The 19,994-nt window shown below is 36.0% G+C and overlaps 1 protein-coding gene across 5 annotated transcripts in view; it reads left to right on the top strand.

The window, feature by feature from the left end:
- LOC101900907 (G protein-activated inward rectifier potassium channel 3) overlaps positions 1 to 19,994 on the top strand; it is a 138,226-nt gene that overhangs the window by 102,311 nt on the left and 15,921 nt on the right. The window contains exon 1 of one of the 5 annotated variants that reach the window (XM_059126450.1): positions 7,381 to 7,800. The exons of the other annotated variants lie outside the window; for them this stretch is intronic. Coding sequence (XP_058982433.1) covers positions 7,706 to 7,800 — 95 coding nt within the window. The 5' untranslated portion in view covers positions 7,381 to 7,705. Of the gene's footprint in view, positions 1 to 7,380; positions 7,801 to 19,994 lie in introns of those variants that run through there. 5 annotated transcript variants of the gene reach the window in all.

Here is a 19,994-nt window from a genome sequence, read left to right as displayed (position 1 = left end):
TTATTTGCCCGAGAAGGTGGTGCCTATTACCAAACACCAAGTTTATAAAAAAAAAAATTCTGTTGAAATTCTAGCTAAAGTCATCAAAACACCAAATATATAGGGGTACCGTTATAGGGGGGCTATACGAAAGTATGAACCAATATAGCAAAGTATCAGCCATAGGAGGAAAAGGCGCATACTATGAACCCTAATACCAATATTTCTGTGGAAAATGTGTATATAACCATCAAAATGTCAAAAAAGAGAAGGTACCGTTATAGGAGGGCTACATGAAGGTGTGGATCTATACAGAAAACTTTCTTTCATAGGAGGTAGTACCTATTACGAACTCCAAATACCAAATTTGCAACAATTCCGGTTAAAAGTGTGGCAAAAATTATTAAAATACTGAATTCTGGATGTACATGAAGGCGTGGATCTGTACAGGAAATTTTCTTTCATAGGAACTCCAAAAACCAAATTTGAAACAATTCCGGTTAAAAGTGTGGCAGAAATTATTAAAATACTGAATATCTGGAGGTACATGAAGGCTACATGAAGGCGTGGATCTGTACAGAAATCTTTCTTTCATAGGAGGTAGTACCCATTACAAACTCCAAATACCAAATTTGAAACAATTCCGGTCGAAAGTGTGACAGAAATTATTCAAATACTGAATATATGGAGGTACAGTTATATGGGATCTATACAAAAATGTGGACCTATTTAGCTTATTATGACTATCATTCGATACGGCCAAAACGTAGCTTATCGAAATAACGGTTTCAGACTAGGTCTCTTTGGACCAAATCCGTTCAGGACATTTAGAGTCGACCTAGGAGTGTCCGTCCGTCTCTCTGTCTTGATCGCTAGTGCGCACGATAACTTTCGAAGAAAGTATCCGATTTGGTCCAAACTTGGTACATCTTAAAATAATTGTCAAACTTAGATCGAGTTCGGAGATGGGCAACATCGGTTCACTCCATCTGGTACCTCCCCCACAAATGGTTAAAATAGCTCATATAAAATGTGAAATAAGAATCCGATTATCTTCAAGTTTAGCACATCCCAATATTTCCACTAATACAACATCTGGTGTGAAGACGGAATATACCACACCACTAGTACCTCCCCCCAAAGGGTCAAAGTTTGAAAAAGTTTTAACTTTTATAAAATGTGAAATAAAATGCGAAATTTGAAGACAATCGAAATTTTGCACATTCCAATATTTTTATTAACACAAGATCTGGTGTGAATGTAGGATACGTCGGTCAACTCCATCTGGTACCTCCCCCACAACGAGTCAAAATTTTCAATAGCCGTGAAGTTCGTAAAACGCGAAATGAGCCTCCGATTCCTTTCAAACTCGGCATATCTCAATATTTCTATAAATACAAAACCAGATATGAAGATGGAATATGTCAGACCATTCCTCTGGTACTACCCCCACAACGAGTCAAATTGTTGAATACTTATATCTCTTATAAAATGCTAAAAAAACATCAGATTCTATTTAAATTTCATATATTCCAATATTTCTACTAACGCATGTTCCGGTATGATAATGATAGATATCGGCCTACTCCTCTCCCACTAAATTTCACGGTTTGCAATACGTATATACTGGGTTGCCCATATTCGACGGACCCATCTGGCAACGCCATAACTTTTGACAGAGATGTCGCATCGCTTAATGACATACCGCGTTTGAAGAGTCAGTCCAAGGCCACACGCCACGCGAGCGCTCTGAAATAGTTGAAATTTACATTCAACAGAAGAAGTCAATTGTGAAAACTCAACGTGCTTTTAAAACATTAAAAAATGTGAGAAGTGTGCCTTCTAAGGACACCATTAAGCGTTTATACCAAAAATTTTCGACTGGTAAGGCTCTTTCTAATCTAAAGAGGCCATATAAAAGTCGACCAAGGCGATCGGCCGAGAATATCGCTGCCGTACGAGCCAGTGTTGAGAGGTCCCCAAGAACATCCCAAAAACGCCGTTCTCAGCAGTTGGGCATGGCTCGGTCCACTTTACAACGTATTTGCATTGATTTGCATTTGTTCCCGTACAAAATTCAATTGACGCAAAGAATGTTGCCTGCGGACAAGCCTCGTCGATTGGAATGGGCCCAAAGGGCCCAAAGGTCCGTCGAATATGGGCAACCCTGTATCTTTCAATTTTTTCTTCAAATTTTGCAAATACACATATTTTTATCGGTATTAGTTGAAAGGGGATTTCTTTGGTAACTCACGCATATTTAAACATTTTCCAAAAAATATCACATGTCACATATAAAGTGAATAAGGTAGTCGATATGGTCCAAATCAGGAACGGTGCAATATATATCAGAGTTACTTCAGATGAGTAGTGAAATATATTTGTCCACTCGTTCGATATCTCCTACACAAAGGGTCAACATTTTGAATAATTATTATGAGGGTCCAAACATATTTTAATAAACTGACATAGGTTAAGGGTATACCTCTGTTGGCAAAATCGACTAATACTTTTAAACTTGTTTTCAATACCAAAATTTCTGCAGACGTAAACCACATCTGAGTACAATTTTATCAGCCTACTTCATTTCGTTGGAAAACTAAAGTGATTTCCACAGACGGTAATCGCCAAGCCGACATACAATTTCATGCTGAAAAAGAATATACATACTTTTTGGGGTCTAAAATGTATTTTTCGAGGTGTTGTAAACACAATGCAAGTTTAATATCCTCTTCATAATATGGTGGAAGGTATAAATATAAAGAAGAAAATGTGAAAAATTTGTCACTTTCAGTAGAAATCTTTAGAATGTGGGAAAAAAATAATAGTGGGAAAGTCTATGTTCTATTATACCCTCACCTATATTAAGACGACCTGAAGTTATACGGTCAAAAAGTGCCCCTTTCGAAATTTTAGACCCCATGTCTCTTTACAAGTTTAGAATTATGCGAAAAATTCTGTGCAGATTGTTTAAGAAACTCTCTTAGGACCAATGTAGCCAGAAATGGGTTTTAAATTAATTTTACGAAGTCTAACTGGAAAAATATCAACTTGAGTCTGATCTTGAGATTTAAGGTCCTTGGGAACTAAAAGCGTAAATTTTTAATGTGTGCGATATAGTGAAACAGCTTCGGTTTTTTTCATTTCAGTTGAATTTTCAACAAAATCTAATAGTGTCAAAACAATAACAATCAGCTGTTTCTTGTTGACAGGGAAATTCAGTGTGCCCTCAATACGATATGATAATTTCAAATTTGCGCCTCCCACCATCATTCTTTAATATTCTTGTCGCACAGTTGTCATTGTTTTTTTTTCGCCAAAGATATCTTGTGCATAATATTAATTATAAAACAAAAACATGCATCTTCCTTGCTTCAAGACATCTCATTTCTAATCAATCACACAATGCAAAAGTCACAGCATGCAATAATAATAAATGATATGCAAATGTCATAAATACACATGCATTCGTAAATATGTTCAAAGATATGTATATTTTTAGAAGAGTTCTTGTGGCATATCAAAGCAAAGCAAAATATGTGCAAAGGCCATTAAATGGAAATTAAAATAGAACCAAAATCATAATGAAAACTGCAAAGCAAGGAAAATAATTTTGATATTTGCATGTTGTGAGCCTCATGATTATTGTATACGAATTTGAAATCAGGAGAATCTCAAATACATATGCTGATAATTATTATATTCAGTTTATCCTCACACAGGCTATACTCACTATATTTAAAATTGTTAAAAATGGGCCTCATCGAAAGAACACCTTTAAATCCAATGCCCTTAACACAAATTTCCATCCAAATTTGCAAAAGGAAAAAAACGTAAGTTCCATCGGGTGCATAAAAAATTGACCCTGTCGTACTTATGCACGTATTTCATGAGGAGTAACGTATTAAATGTATTAGATATACTTCTCTAACGGAATTCCAGGAATATAATTCTTACCCAGCGAAGACGCTAAATTTCAAGATGCCATGGATCTATTTCGACTTTTCGATTTGCATAAAAATTATATGAATGATATTTTTATACAAATAAGGGAAGTATATTAAATGTGTTTCCCCATTGAAATCAACTCAAATTATTTGTCTGAGATCCCATGAAATTCTAGGTTGATTAATAGATTCGATGCCGATATGGAAATCAAAGAAGATACCACATTATTAAACATATAGTTTCGAAATTCGGCTATAGAGTTTGTATTATGTTCAGGATATTCAAAGTGAGATGTATTGGCCAACGTTTCCACACAATAATACCTTCTGATTGTTGTGTTTTTAACGTTTTAGCCACAATTTCTAACCGAATAAACTGTTTTTTATATTGATGTTGTAAAATAGGTTCAATACGCAAGAAAGCCACCGGTTGAATAAATCTTTAAAAATATTAAATGTAGATCGAGGATTCAACTGAATTGCAAACGAAATAGTATTTTGGTGTTTGTAAAAGGTAGGTTAAAGTTTTTGGCCCTTGAAGTAGGTTAGTACAATTTTACTCAAATATGTGTTTCATGTGCAAGACTTGAAAATGTCGGAAATAGCATCAAATTTAAGAACGAGTTTAGATTTTTTCGAATTGGCTACCTTTGGTACGGATTATGGCCTTCAAACGGCCAATGAAACCGTCACACGTTGCCCGAATGTTGCTCTGCGGTATTTTGGCCCATTCCCGGTGAAGCGCTTCCTTGAGGTGATCGACACTTTGGTATTTTTTAGTGCCAACCTTGCGTTCCAAATTACTCCAGACACAATAGTCCAACGGATTGGTATCCGGAGATTTTTGTGACCATTTTGCGCTGGAAATGAAGCGAGGAACCTCATTTTGTAACCATTCTTGGGTGGCGCGTGCTGGGTGTGATGGTGCGGAGTCCTGTTGGTATGTCTAAGGTCTGCGGCCAAAATGTTTGCGAACCCAAGGCTTTAATACACCTTCCAGAATATTTTCGCAATAATATTCGGCATTTATTCTGATGCCACGATCGATTAATATGAGCGGAGAGCGACAATCGGCTGTTATGGCAGGCCACACCATCACCATCACCGGCGCTTGAGTTCTGGTGGCCAACCAAAGGTGCAAATTTTCAGCTGACCTCTTTGGCAAGTTAACACGACCATTTTGTTTGTTTGCAAACTGCTGGACAACGAATGTTTTCTCATCGGAGAAAACCAAATTCAATAGTTCACCACTTTCGGCCAAGTGAAGGAACTCTTTAGATCTTTTGAGTCAATTTTCTTTCTGTTGTGGTGTAAGTTCTTGCACTTTTTGGAATTTCAATGCTCATTTTTCAATATTTGCCGAATTAAATATTGCGATATGTTCAGCTCACGAGTCATTTTTCGGCCACTGCGATGCGGGTTTCGATCAAGTCGCTTCTTTACTTTTCGAATCATTTCTGTTGATGTTGCTGTTTACTTCCCTCCACTTCCTTGACGTCGGGCTACACTACCAGTATTACGGTAACGAGCGATGGTACGAGACACAAAAGATTTATTCACATTTAAATGCTAGAGTGCTCTAACGATAGCCACTTGTGGTTTTCTAGCCAAATATAAAGAAATCACACTATCACGCTTGAATTCCATCACGATTAATTTTTTTTCTGGAAAATTCTCACCAAAATGCTTTTTACGCTTGTAAACTATATAATGAGCTGACACTAGAATAATTTTAACAGCTATCGGACGAGTGGCTTAGAAATGACAGCAGTCTGAACTTGGTTGCAGTTTTTTCATCTCACCCTGTAGATGTAGCCTGGATATAAATGTGCCTCCCTATATTCTGTATTTTGATGATTTTAGCGAAATTGTTCACCGGAACTGTTTCAAATTTCGTAACGATAGTGTGTGATGGATACTACAGCTTGTGACGGAAAACTGGCAATGCAGGTCCAGGTTTTCGCATATCTCCCATATGACGGTAGTGAAATTATTCACCGGAATTGTTTCAAATTTCGGATTTGAGGTTCCCAATGGGAAGGAAAATTTTCTATGTCCAGGTTTTCGTATAGTCCCCATATAAAAATACCGAAAACAGGATTATTAATATTTTAACAGAATTTTTAAAGGATTCTATTTATACCCTACACATTGTAGTAAGGTATTATGTCTTTATGCATTTGTTTGTAACATGAATCTTCATAGAATCACTTTCTGGGTCGTGGTATGCACGTCAGTCCGTCTTGTTAACAAAATGCAGGTCGCATTTATTATCCGATTGGGTTGAAATTTTCGAAACAATATTTCTTTGGCCCAAAGACAAACCCTATTAAAATTGGTGAAAATTGGATCAGATTTAGATATAGCTCCCATATATCTTCAACCGATTTCCGGTTGATTGTACACCAAATGGCCAATATCAGTCCAAATGACCTGCATTTTCGCACATCCGACCGAATTCAGTCTAAGTCCCAGTATATGTTTCCCTTATATATGTTTCATCCGATTTGGTGTTTAAGTCCCCCACATTCGTAATATGCATTCGACAATAATGATAATTGGTACCAGATATCCTATAGATCTCGGAGATACCTTTGCCAAATTCTATTGAGATTGGCTAAGATTTGGATATAGCTCCCATATATATCTTCAACCGATTTCAGGTTTATAGTGCAAATAATGGCTAATATCAGCCCAAATCGAGTGAATTTCGGGACGTACGTGTTCGTTCGCAAAGTTATATCATGTCTCTAGCAGTGTTATTTGGTATAAAAATTTAAAATGTCTCCGCCAAATTTAGTGAAACCTATGACTATAGCTGCTTTAAAACCAAGTGTTGATAGGTGGTATGATCTACTTCAAATAAATCTTCCTACGGGATCTCTACTTAATATGCATAGTGGTGTAGGGTATCATATATCTATTCTTTAAAATGTCACAAAAACTTCCAACACGTTGTCATTCCTATCAATTCCATTCCCATCGAGTATAACCCGCTAATACCGGTTAAATTCCCACCACACTGGTCACTTCGAACACATTACACTTTGACCTATCTCAACAATGCTTGCTAGCTCGCACGCTTTAATTACTAGAAAAATGTCTAATTTTCTAAGCTTTTGAAATTAGAAACAATGACAACAACGACTACAACAACTAAATATAATTGCAATCGACAACCGAAGACAGCATTGTTCTAAAGAAAGTGAAAAATTGACAAACGTAGAAAATTACAAAACGACAACCCGCAACAACGACAACAACAAAAACGAAACACAAAACAATTTCAAAATTAAATTTCGAAAAACGATGCTCAGCCCCAGTAGTTGGCATAAACTATTGCAAACGGCAACATCGTCGTTACGACAAAAAAAACAAAATTTTCGCAAAAGAAAAATTCAAAGTTTTTCGAATTTTTGCCATTGAATTTGAAAAAGAGAAAATAAATAGCAATTCTGTGTTACAACAAAGCAATGTTCATAACTCAAAAGAAATATTGTAACGAATTCATAAAAATGTCCAATACGAAGTTATTACATAAGACGGTGACATTATGCTGTGGTGTAAAGTGTAAAAATTAAGGCATTGGGCAGTTATTTGCGCCATTGCCATGAAAGAAAAGTTCGTTTTTATTATTCATAACAGCATAACCTTCAGAGTTCTTTCGACAACAACAACAACAAGAAAAGGAAGTAAACCAAAACAAAACGTTTCGATTGCATGTGAGCTACAGCATCCACAAAACGCCAGCAAAGACGAAAATAAAAGAAACAACAAAAATGCCCGAGATCAAACGCAGCCTCAGCCGGCTATCAATGCTGGTATTTCGTGCCACTCATTCCAGCGAGCAAAGTTGGCGTGATGAATTACTAAGGTATTCGACAATCTCGGTTGTTTATTCCATGGCTCAATTTAAAGTAATTTTGACATATGGCCCCTCCCAATCTCCTCTCCTTACCTTGACTTTGTAACATCCAAAGCATGTTGCCATCTAATTAAATAATTAAAACAAAGCAAGCGAAAAAAACAACAACGACAACAAAATTAAAAGATTTTTCTACTTTGAGAATTAGAATCGCATTCAAATTTCATCGCTTGCCCCTCCCTCCCACATCTACACGTCTTATTTTGAGTTGTTCTTCTTCATTGTCTTTGTCATTTACGAATCCGAAGAAACGAATTTGTGTCATTGAGAGACGTTGTCGTAATCCTCATGTAATCCAATGAATGACACACGCACGTCTTTTCGTATATTTTTTTCCGAAATGCTACCTCTTGATGTGTTTTTTGTTACTGGCGCTGTTGTTTTTTACGACTCAATTAAATTATTAAAAAAAAATGAAATTATAGAAAAAACATGGATAAACTAAATTAAAACCACTTAATACGCATCTTAAGTAATGTCGTCATACGCCATACGTCTTACACTGATACGGGCGTAAGGTATGTGTTTGGTTTGGGGGGGAGTGAAGGTGGCAATGTCGGAAGAAGCAATATTTCTTTAAATTTTAAAATTTATCTAATAATTCAAAAGCCCACACAAAATTTATACTTTAGTCTAATAAAAACGACTATGTCGGAAGTCGGACACGGAAAGTTTTTTTGTGAAAGAAAATTCAACATAAATCTTTCCCATCAGCGAGGGAATACTTGTAAATAAATCTATATTAACAATGTATTGTATGAGGGGTATACCAAAGGGTTTTTGGAAATTCGAACTATACAGGGTGAGATAAAAAAAACTGCAACAAACTTCAAACTGTTGTCATTTCTAAGAATCCGACAGTTGTAAAAATTATTCCAATGACACCTCATTATATTGTTTACAAGCGTACAAAAGCATTTTAATGAGAATTTTTCAGAAAAAAGTCATTCGTGATGGAATTAAAGCGTGATAGTGTGATTTCTTTATATTTGGCTGCACTCCAGCATTTAAATTTGAATAAATCTTTATTGTCTCGTACCATCGCTCGTTACCGTGATACTGGTAGCGTAGCCCGACGTCAAGGAAATGGTTCGAAAAGTAAAAAAGCGACTTGATCGGAACCAGCGTCGCAGTGGCCGAAAAATGGTTCGTGAGCTGAACATATCACAATACTCCATTCGGCAAATATTGAAAAATGATCTCGGGGTAAAGCCATTGATATTCCAAAAAGTGCAAGAACTTACACCGCAACAGAAAGAAACTAGACTCAAAAGAGCTAAAAGTTGAACTGCCGAAAACATTCCTTGTCTTTACTTGGCAAAGAGGTCAGATGAAAATGTGCACCTTCGGTTGGCCACCAGAATTCAAGCTCCAGTCATGGTGATGGTGTGGACCGCCATAGCAGCCGACGGTCGCTCTCCGCTCGTATTTATCGACAGTGGCATCAGAATAAATGCTGAATATTATCGCGAAAATATTCTGGAAGGTGTATTAAAGCCTTGGGCACGCAAACATTTTGACCGCAGCCGTTGGACATTCCAACAGCACTCAGCACCATGTAGATGCCGCACTCAGCACGCGCCATCCAAGAATGGTTACAAAATGAGGTTCCTCGCTTCCTTTCCAGCGCACTATGGTCACCAAAATCTCCTGATACCAATCCGTTGGACTATTGTGTCTGGAGTATTTTGGAAAGCAACGTTGGCACTAACGTCGATCACCTCAAGCAAGCGCTTCGCCGGGAATGGGCCAAAATACCGCAGAGCAACATTCGGGCAGCATGTGACGGTTTGATTGGCCGTTTGAAGGCCATAAATATGTTAAAAATGTAAAAATTGTGGCTTTTGACTTTGTTGAAGTTTTTTATCTCACCCTGTAAGTGTACGAAATGTACTATATTTGGAACCATTTCGTATCAGGTGAACGTTTAGAGCTAAAAACTTGAAATTTGGAACGGGAATCAAGGTTCAGCAGTAGAGTCGCTATAAGGAAGTAGTTTTGGAAGTGTGTATACGAAAAGTACTAAACGGTACTAAATTTAGTACATTTTGAATTTGGAGGAACGAATGGAGCTGGAATCCTGAAATTTGAAATGAATATTACTGGTGGAGTCTATAAGTTGAATATAGAAAAAATCTAAAATCAACATTTGTACCTGTGTGCACGAAAAGTACTAAATGGTACTAATTTTGGCACAATTTCGATTTGGGTGAACCGTTGGAGCTGGAATTCGGAAATTTGGAAATAAAATTACTTTGCATTGTAGGACTAAGGGATATTGGAAGTTTTAAAAATGCGCACTTATGTTTTTGGAAAATGTGGAAATGTGCATGAGGTACCAGATATAGCGATGAGAAATATTCCACTTCATCTAATACAGATAAAAATATTGGCATGTGCAAAATTTCAGGAAAAATCGAAGTTTTACGGGATGAGATAAAAAAAACTGCAACAAAGTCAAACGCCATAATTCTTATTTTTTTTAATTTTATTGAATGAAAGCAAAAAATGTCGGAAATAGCATTAAAGTTTAGAATAAGTTTAGATTTGTTCGAATTGGTCACTTTGGCACGAATTATGGCCTTCAAACGGCCAATGAAACCGTCACACGCTGACCGAATGTTGCTCAGCGGTATTTTGGCCCATTCCCGGCGAAGCGCTTGCTTGAGATATTTGACACTTGGGTATTTTTTAGTGTCAACCTCACTTTCCATAACACTTCAGACACAATAGTCCAACGGATTGGTATCCGGAGATACCAATCGGTACCAATTGGTGGCCATTGTGCGCTGGAAATGAAGCGAGGAACCTTCGTGATAATATTCGGCATATATTCTGATGCCACGGTTGATTAATACGACCAGAGAGTGACCATCGGCTGTTATGGCGGACATTTATTCATATTAAAATGCTGGAGTGCTCTAACGATAGTCACTTGTAGTTTTCCAGCCAAATATAAAGAAATCACACTATCACGCTTGAATTCCATCACGAATAATTTTTTTCTGAGAAATTCTCACTAAAATACTTTTGTACGCTTGTAAACTATATAATGAACTGCCACTGGAATAATTTTAACAGCTGTCGGACGAGTGGCTTAGAAATGACAGTAGTCTGAAGGTGGTTTCAGTTTTTCATCTCACCCTGTATACCCTCTCTAGCCAAATGGCTGAGGGTATAAAAACCCCCCTCTGAGGCATCTTCTGTCCACACTAAAATCATTCATCACAATATTTTCAGTTGGCTTTCGTGTTAATGTTTTTTCCAGATAATTATTTTTTAACAACAATTCATTAGTTTATACAATAATATTAATAATTTGATAGCATTAATATAAGAGTAAACATGTTGAAAACATTTTAAAAATGTTTATTTTAAAGCTTAGGTTCTGACTACCTCCGGTTTTTGCTGTTTATTTATCGTGTCAAAATTGATTTTAATTAGTTTACTATTGGATTTTGAGATTTTTAACACGCCAAGCAGACAAGTTGTTGTTTGTTTCAGATTATGGAACGTTGTGTGGGGAAAAGGGGAGGTGGCAGACCGAAAATAGGAAATTGAAAATATATGTGAAATTAAATGGAAAAAAAGAACATGAGAATATAACAGCAATCACGATCAAACAATTAAATGACATTAAAAATTGATTAGGTTTTAAAAAGCCATTGTGGAGAGAGAGAGAGAGAGAGATTAGAGAGAGAGAGAGAGAGAGATTGAAATAAATAAGTTATTTATATAATTTGGCGACAGATGTATCTACACAATTTCAAAGATAAATTAAAACTATGCAATATAAATAAACATTATATTTTTAGCCCCTAGCTCCGCCTCTCTGTTATTAAACTTCTATTACATTTAATTACCATAATTAAAAATGGCGCCAACGATTCTTTACATCCCATTTATCCATACATATAGTGTTGTAGGTCATCTCAATATTTCTTCTTTGCCAAATAATTTATATAGGAACCTAATCATTTAATTGCCAGACACAAAAAAGTGTATTGAACGGTTAAATATCCTGTCCACTGGATTTTTATTATAAATACATTCTCATTTCAGGGTAAATAAAAATTTCAAATTGTGGAAAATATAAAAACACAATATTTTGACGTCAATTTACGCACGAATACATTTCGATACAAATAAAATATGAAATAATAAAACGGTTCACTGACTGACGACTACCTAAATATCTACGTACCGTACCGTTTCCAATTCGAAAAAAAAAATGTTTTTAAAAGTACATTTATTTTAAATATGATAAACAATGCCATTCGGCGATTATTCTCAGCTGATAAAATAAACACAGAAATCACGACATCACGGTAAATAAAGGGGAATTTATGAGAATAAAATAATTATGGGTATTTTCAATCTCTTTTAGCGTTGTTTAGCCAGCCGTTTTAGTTCTTTGTTGTGGTAGACAAAGCAAATAGAAAGTAAACGGATTTTTTGGAAATTAGATAAAGCAGAAAATACTACCACGCCAAGATAACAAGATTATTTTTCTTTCGTTAAGTGTGTGATCAGATTTATTTCAGCATTTAGGTAATTTCACGTTTTTGAGGAATTGCTGTTTTCGAATGATGATTTGGGAATTTTTCTATTTCGTGATGTGTCACCTTGATCACATTCTTGCAACGTTTTTTATAAAAAGTAAAAGTTCGATTTAAGATAAAAATTTGAGATAAAAAACTGAGATAGACCGACCCATAGTCCGTCCGTCTGTCCATGTATTTTTGTAAACAAAATGCAGGTAGCATTTGTTATTCGATTGGGATGAAATTTTCTAAATAACATTTGTTTGGCTCAAGAACGAACCCTATTGAAATTGGTGAAAATCGATCCAAATTTAGATATAGCTACCATATATATTTTCGTCCGATTTTAGGCTTCTTGTGCCGCAAATGGCTAATATCAGTTCAAATAGTGTGAATTTTGCTACAACCGACCGAAATTTTATCAAGATCGGTTCAGATTTGGATATAGTTCCCCTATAAATCTTCGTCCGATTTTAGTTTTTTTGTGCACCAAATGGCTAATTTCAGCCCAAAGTGAGTGAAATGTTGCACCTCCAAGCGAATTCATTCAAGAAGTTAATATAGCTCCCATATATATGTTTCATCTGATGGTGTTTAAGTCCCTTACATTCGTAATATACTCCCCATAAAAATGATATTTAGTACCAGATATAAGATTCAGCCTTGCAATGCATGATTCAAATTTTATCAAGATCGGATCAGATTTGGATATAGCTTCCCCATATATTTTCGTTCACCAAAGTTGCACTTCAAAGCGAATTCATTTTAGAAGTTAAGATTTAAAACTTGGTGAAAATCGGTTCAGATATAGCTCTAGATCCATACATATGTTTCATCCAATTTGGTGTTTAAATCCCCAACTTTCGGAATAGAGCTCAGAAATGCCCAATATAAACCGTTCTTTTACGAGAGCTCTACTAAATATGCATAGTGGTGTAGGGTATCATATAGTCCGTCCCGCCCGTCTTTTGAGCTTTCCTAACTAGTTTTTTTTTTTTAATTTTATTGAATGCAATGTAGGAAATATCAAATTTTAGAATAAGTTTAGATTTGTTCGAATTGATCACCCTTAGCACGAATTATGACCTTCAAACGGTCAATGAAACCGTCACACGCTCTCCGAATGCTACTCTGCTGTATTTTGGCCGATTCCCGGCGAAGTGCTTGTTTGAGTTGATCGACACTTTGGTATTTTTAGTGCCAACCTTGCTTTCCAAAATATTCCAGACACAATAGTCCAAGGGATTGGTATCCGGAGATTTTGGTGGCCATTGTGCGCTGGAAATGAAGCGAGGAACCTCATTTTGTAACCATTCTTGGGTGGCGCGTGCTGAGTGCGATGGTGCTGAGTCCTGTTGGAATGTCCAAGGTCTGCGGCCAAAATACTTGCGTGTCCAAGGCTTTAGTACACCCTCCAGAATGTTTTTGCGACAATATTCGGCATTTATTCTGATGCCATGGACGATTAATACGAGCGGAGAGCGACCATCGGCTGTTATGGCGGCCCACACTATCACCATGGCCGGCGCTTAAGTTCCGGTGGCCAACCGAAGCTGCACATTTTCAGCTGACCTCTTTGGCAAGTAAACACAATCATTTTGATTGTTTACAAACTGCTGGACAACGAATGTTTTCTCATCGGAGAAAACCAAATTCGGCAGTTCAGCACTTTCGGTCAAGCGAAACAACTATTTAGCTCTTTTGAGTCTATTTTCTTTCTGATGCGGTGTAATTTCTTCCACTTTTTGGAATTTTAATGGCTTTACCCCCAGCACATTTTGCAATATTTGCCGAATGGAATATTGCGATAAGTTCAGCTCACGATCCATTTTTCGGCCACTGCGACGTGGGTTTCGATCAATTCGCTTCTTTACTTTTCGAACCATTTCTGCTGATTTTGCTGCTTTCTTCCGTCCACTTCCTTGACGTCGGGCTAAGCTACCAGTATCACGGTAACCAGCGATGGTACGAGATACAAAAGATTTATTCACTTTTAAATGCTTGAGGGCTCCAACGATAGCCACTTGTGGTTTTCCAGCCAAATATAAAGAAATCACACTATCACGCTTGAATTCCATCACGTATAACTTTTTTTCTGGAAAATTCTCACCAAAATGCTTTTGTACGCTTTTAAACAATGTAATGAGCTGTCACTGAAATAATTTTAACAGATGTCGGACGAGTGGATTATTAATTACAGCAGCCTGAAGTTGGTTGCAATTTTTTCATCTCATCGGTTCAAATTGTTTTATAGCTTCGATATACATCTTTATCCAATTTTACGGTTATTGCTCCAATTGAATAGATTTTTTCTTATTCAACCAAACTTTACTTTACCCATGGAAGGTATATTAACCTTGTCATTCCGTTTGTAACTCCTCGAAATGTTCATAATATACCCTACAAAGTATATATATTCTGCATCAGCGTAAAATTCTAAGACGATCTAGCGGTGGCCGTCTGTCCGTCTGTCTGTTGTAATCATGCTATCTTTCGAACGAATTGAAATAGAAGACTAAAATTTTGCATACATGCATAGTTTTCCAGTAGGCAGGTTAAGTTCGTAAATGGGCCATGTCGGTTCACGTTTTCCTATAGCCCCTATATAACGGCACCTCCCGATATTCGGAATTTTTTCAAATTTCGTACTGGAAGATCCTAATGGATACTACTGCCTATGACAAAATTTTTTGTATGCAGGTCCAAGTTTTCGTGTAGCCCCCATATAACGATATCTCCCTATATTCGGTTTTTTGATAATGAACATTATGCACCGGAATTGTTTCAAATTTTCTTACTGGAAGATTCTAATGGGTACTACAACCTAGGACAGAAAATTGTCTGTACAGATCCACGTCTTCGAATAGCCTCCATATGACGGTACCTCCCGATACTCCGTATTTTCATATTTTTTAATTTTTCAATTTTTTTTTTTTTAATTTTTCAATTTCCTTCGAAATAGTGGATGGAGGCCCTGTCGGACTTACCTTTTTAACTTCTTTTTAATATAACCCTTATCGAAGTCATATCTAGCATAAATTCATTCTTAATCGCCCGCTAAATCACGTGTTAAATGTCACCCTGGCGATGATAACAATACAAGCCACCATCATTAAAAAGTCGCCCCGGGAAGAGCGTTTAATAATAAAACCAAATATGTAATGGTATTTTATCACAAATATTTGCACTATACAACAATGTTATTTGGTTCATAGTTGGTATGATCTACTTCGCATACATCCCTAATATAAACTTTTTTGTTACGGCAGCTCTACTAAATACGCCTAGTGGTGTAGGGTATCATATAGACCACCTCGCCCGAGTTGTATACATATAATCAGCATAACATTCTGTGTCGATGGCTGTGGAAATTAATCTTCCTTCGAATGAAGGTAGAAAACCCTCGTTTGCCGACACCATGTCGCGAAATCATAACCATCGAGTTTATATTTGATTTCGTACACTCCTTGCCGAAATTACTCCTTACTAGGTAATAAGTAACATATTTTACTTTAAAATTTCAAACTATAAGTAATGTAGAAGGTAGTTCGTCTACATTGCCATACCTACAGCGCTAGGTAAGTTTACACCGGGTCTTTGCGCTTCCAGTCGTCTGATGATATTTACTTAACATGAGATTTGAACCTAGTGGAATTGCCCTCTCGCTTCAGAAATGTCTATGGAATTTACTTTCTTGTTCCGAATCACTTCAAAGTGTTTATCCTTACCTATCATCATCGGCTAAACAAATGAAACGATCGAAACAATAAAGCATGGCTTTGTATTTTTTATTGTCAGGTAATACCAACAACAATGTGGTGTTTAAATTAAAACAATGCCTCCTATTTATGGCTACAGTAAAGCGATATTCATTGAAAATACAACAAATATAAAAACAAAAACTACAACAAAATCACAACATTAATTGTTGATATTAATTACAATGTGCTTCTGTTCTGATGAATTCCAGCAAAAGTCGAAACGAATGTGAGGGGGAATTCAAAAAAAAGAAGAGACAATGAAATTCAACGCCTTCAAACTGGTGCGATGGATGTGATGAGCTCGATGCGTTATCAGCAAAACAGCACCGCACAGAATAAACACAATGGGAAAACTTCAAAAACAACAACACCAAAACAAAACCGAAAAAAAAACTTTAAGAATGTCAAAACAAAGCGAAAAATCAAGTAATAACTAGAAATTCAGAATTTCATTATAAAAACAAAAACATTGAAAATAAATCCAAAATATCAACAAAGAAAATCTGAAAATACAACAAACACCTACTGCCAGTAACGAGAGCGAGAGAGGGGAGAATAGTGATTAAAATCGAATAGGCAAAAAATAAATTGAAATAGGGAAACATTTCTGTTTAAAAAAAATATGCAGAGAACCCCGCCGCATAGGGAATAAAACCAAACTGAAACGGCAGAATTATGCGATAAGAAGAACGAGAATTATGTCTGTAGTGCATGTAATGGAATATTTATTCGACTCAAACTGCTGGGCCTGAGTTTAACTCAAAATGAATTGAAATATGTGCGATCATAAGTGAAACAAATGTATTAGAGTTCGTCGAATTTGTGATGCCCTACATAGGTAGAAAAGTCGATCATTTTTTAGGATATCTATATTAATAAGAGAGTAATGTAATTGACTGACTGACCGGGTGAGGGTCACTCTTGGTCGGAAGGGTTCAAATAAGGCTGGGTTCTTGGAAATTCGTACTAGAATGGTACGAAAAGTTTTGAAAGGTACTAAATATGGTACCCTTTGCATTTGAGGAACTTTTTAGAACTCTGAACTTAGAATGAGGGCCACCAAAGGGGTTTGTCCCATAGATTTTTTGATAATTCGCACCATACGTGTACCAAAAATACTAAAATGTACTACATTTGGTACCATTTCGTATTTTGTGAACGGTTAGAGCTAAAAATTTGGAATTGGAATCGAGGTTGAAGGGTGGAGTCTATATAAGGTGGTAGTTTGGGATATGGAGGAAGTTTTCGAAACTTATATTTATGTGCACAAAAAGTACTAAATGGTACTAAATTTGGTACAATTACGATTTGGGTGAACCAATAGTGTTGGAATCCTGAAATTTAGAAATAGGATAACTATTGCCTTCTAGGACTGAAGTATGCAGGTAGTTTTGAAAATGGGTACTAAATGGCACTAAATTTGGTACAATATAAATTTTGGGAGAATCAATAGTATTGGAATCCTGAAATTTGGAAATGAGATTACTATTGCATTGCAGGAGTGAGATATGTAAGTTGTTTTGGGAAATCGTACTTATGTGTACGTACTGTGTGTACTAATTTGAAACAATTTAAATTTGGGTTGAACCGGTTGTGTTGGAATCCCAAAATTTAGAAATAGATTACTATTACATTGTACGACAGAGATGTAGGTAGTTTTGGAAAAACGTAATTATGTGTACTAAATGGTGCTACTATTTTGATACAATTTAAATTTTGTTTGAACCGGTAGCGTTAGAATCCTGAAATTTGAAAATAAGATTGTCGTCGGAGTATAGGATTGGTATGTGTAGGTAGATATGTACTTATATGTACTAAAATGTAATAAATTTGGTACAATTTAGATTTAGGTGAACCCATTGAGCTGGAATCCTGAAATTTGGAATTACGAATACTGTTGGAGTGTAGGATTGGGTTGTGTAGTAAATTTTTAAAAATTGTACATATCTGTACTATATGGTACTTAATTTGGTTCAAATTGAATTTAAGTGAATCGATAGAACTGGAATACTGAAATTTGGAATTAAGATGACTGTTGGAGTGTAGGATTGGGATATGTAGGAAGTTTTTATAAATTTTTTCTTATCTGTACTATATGGTACTTAATTTCGGTACAAATTGGAATTGTGATGAACCTATGGAGCTGGAATTTTGAAATTTGTCATTAAGGTCACTGTTAATGTGTAGCCTGGACATATGGAAGCGATTGCGGAAATGTGTACTTTAATTATATGAAAAGCACTGAATGGTACTATATTTTTGGTATTGAGTGAAAGTATAGAGCTGGAATCCTCATATTTGACATTAATGTCCCTGTTGGTAATGTGTATTAAAATTATACGAAAAGTACTAAATGTTACTAACTAGGTTTACGGATAGAGTTAAAATTCTGAGATTTAGATTACTGATAGTATCTGTATTTGAAAATTGGTGGTGGTTTGGAAATGCGTCCTACTTTTGTACAAAAAGTACTAAATTTAGTATTGGGTGAAGGGATAGGGCTGAAATCCTCAAAGTTGACATAGAGGTCTCTGGTATTGAGATATGAATGTGGTTTTGAAAATGTGTACTATAATTATTATGAAAAATACTAAATAGTACTAATTTGGTATTGGGTGAAGGATTAGATCTGGAATCCTGAAATTTGATATGGATGTCAGTGCAGATGTCTGTGTAGATTTACTATAATAGTACTAAATGTTACTAATCTTGGTAAAGTTCAAAATGAAGGATTGAGAAAATAAGATTGTTTTGAATATTCGTGCTATAATTGTACTAAATGGCACTAAACCAGGTATTGGTGGAAATTTGTAGAGCAGAAGTTCTGAAATTTGATACCGAAATACCGAAAATCTGGAGGAGCCCCATATTACGGGCTATACCTGAACCGAACGTTTTAAGCAAGAAGAGAGCAGACATTTGGATAGGAATTTGGTTAAAAATTGGGCCAGAAACCTTTAAAATACGGGAAATCTAGAGGTAACGTTATATGGGGGCTTTACAAATTTGTGAACCTGAATCGAACATATTTTGCAAGGAGAGAACAGACCTTTCGAGAACCTCAATTGTCAAGTTTTAGCTAATTTTGTGTGAAATTGTGCAGAAATCTTCAAAATATGGGGGCTAGGTCAAAATGTGGACCAATATAGCCAGTGTTCAATACCAATCAGCCTGCATAAAATATAAACCAGACGGACATTGCTAACTCGCCTTATATTTTTTTTTCTGATCAGGAATATGCGTACTTTTTGGAGTCTCCGACGAATATTTCGGGTTGTTGCAAAGGGAATGACAAATTCAATATACCCTCCATTCTATGGATGGGGGTATAAAAAGCTATTGGAACATAGCACAAGACACAAATCTATATCCGAGATCGGTTGTGACCATGGTGGTTGCGGTATGAAACCACATGTATTTACACTGAGAATTTTGAAGGGAGATTTCCACTTGCTTGTCGAACCCAATTCTAACAATGTTTAAAATATTTGTCATTATATGGACCATTTATCTAGATATATATCCAGATAAAATGTCGACCTAACTATGTCTTTTTGGTTATGAAAGTGTAGAATGAAGTCATTTACATTCTTGACTTATCGACTTATTGTAGGGTATTCAAACAACCACGGCTTAAGATTGAGTTATTTTCTTATATCTTTTGCGCCTGTATGCATTGTTGTTGTTCCTCTTTTTTTCGATGACACATGCAAATATGTAAATACCACCAACAAGTAAGTACGTATGTGTTTGTGTGAAAACTACAAGTCGAGCAAATACTGCCTTTTTGACGATCAAAGAATGGAAAGAAGAATGGTTCTGAGTTAAAATCAAAACT

This window comes from Musca domestica, unplaced genomic scaffold, assembly GCF_030504385.1.
Source record: "Musca domestica strain aabys unplaced genomic scaffold, Musca_domestica.polishedcontigs.V.1.1 39, whole genome shotgun sequence".
NCBI classification, from domain to species: domain Eukaryota; kingdom Metazoa; phylum Arthropoda; class Insecta; order Diptera; family Muscidae; genus Musca; species Musca domestica.
Note: the sequence above shows the minus strand (reverse complement) of the source record. Positions and strands in the feature narration are given on the sequence as shown.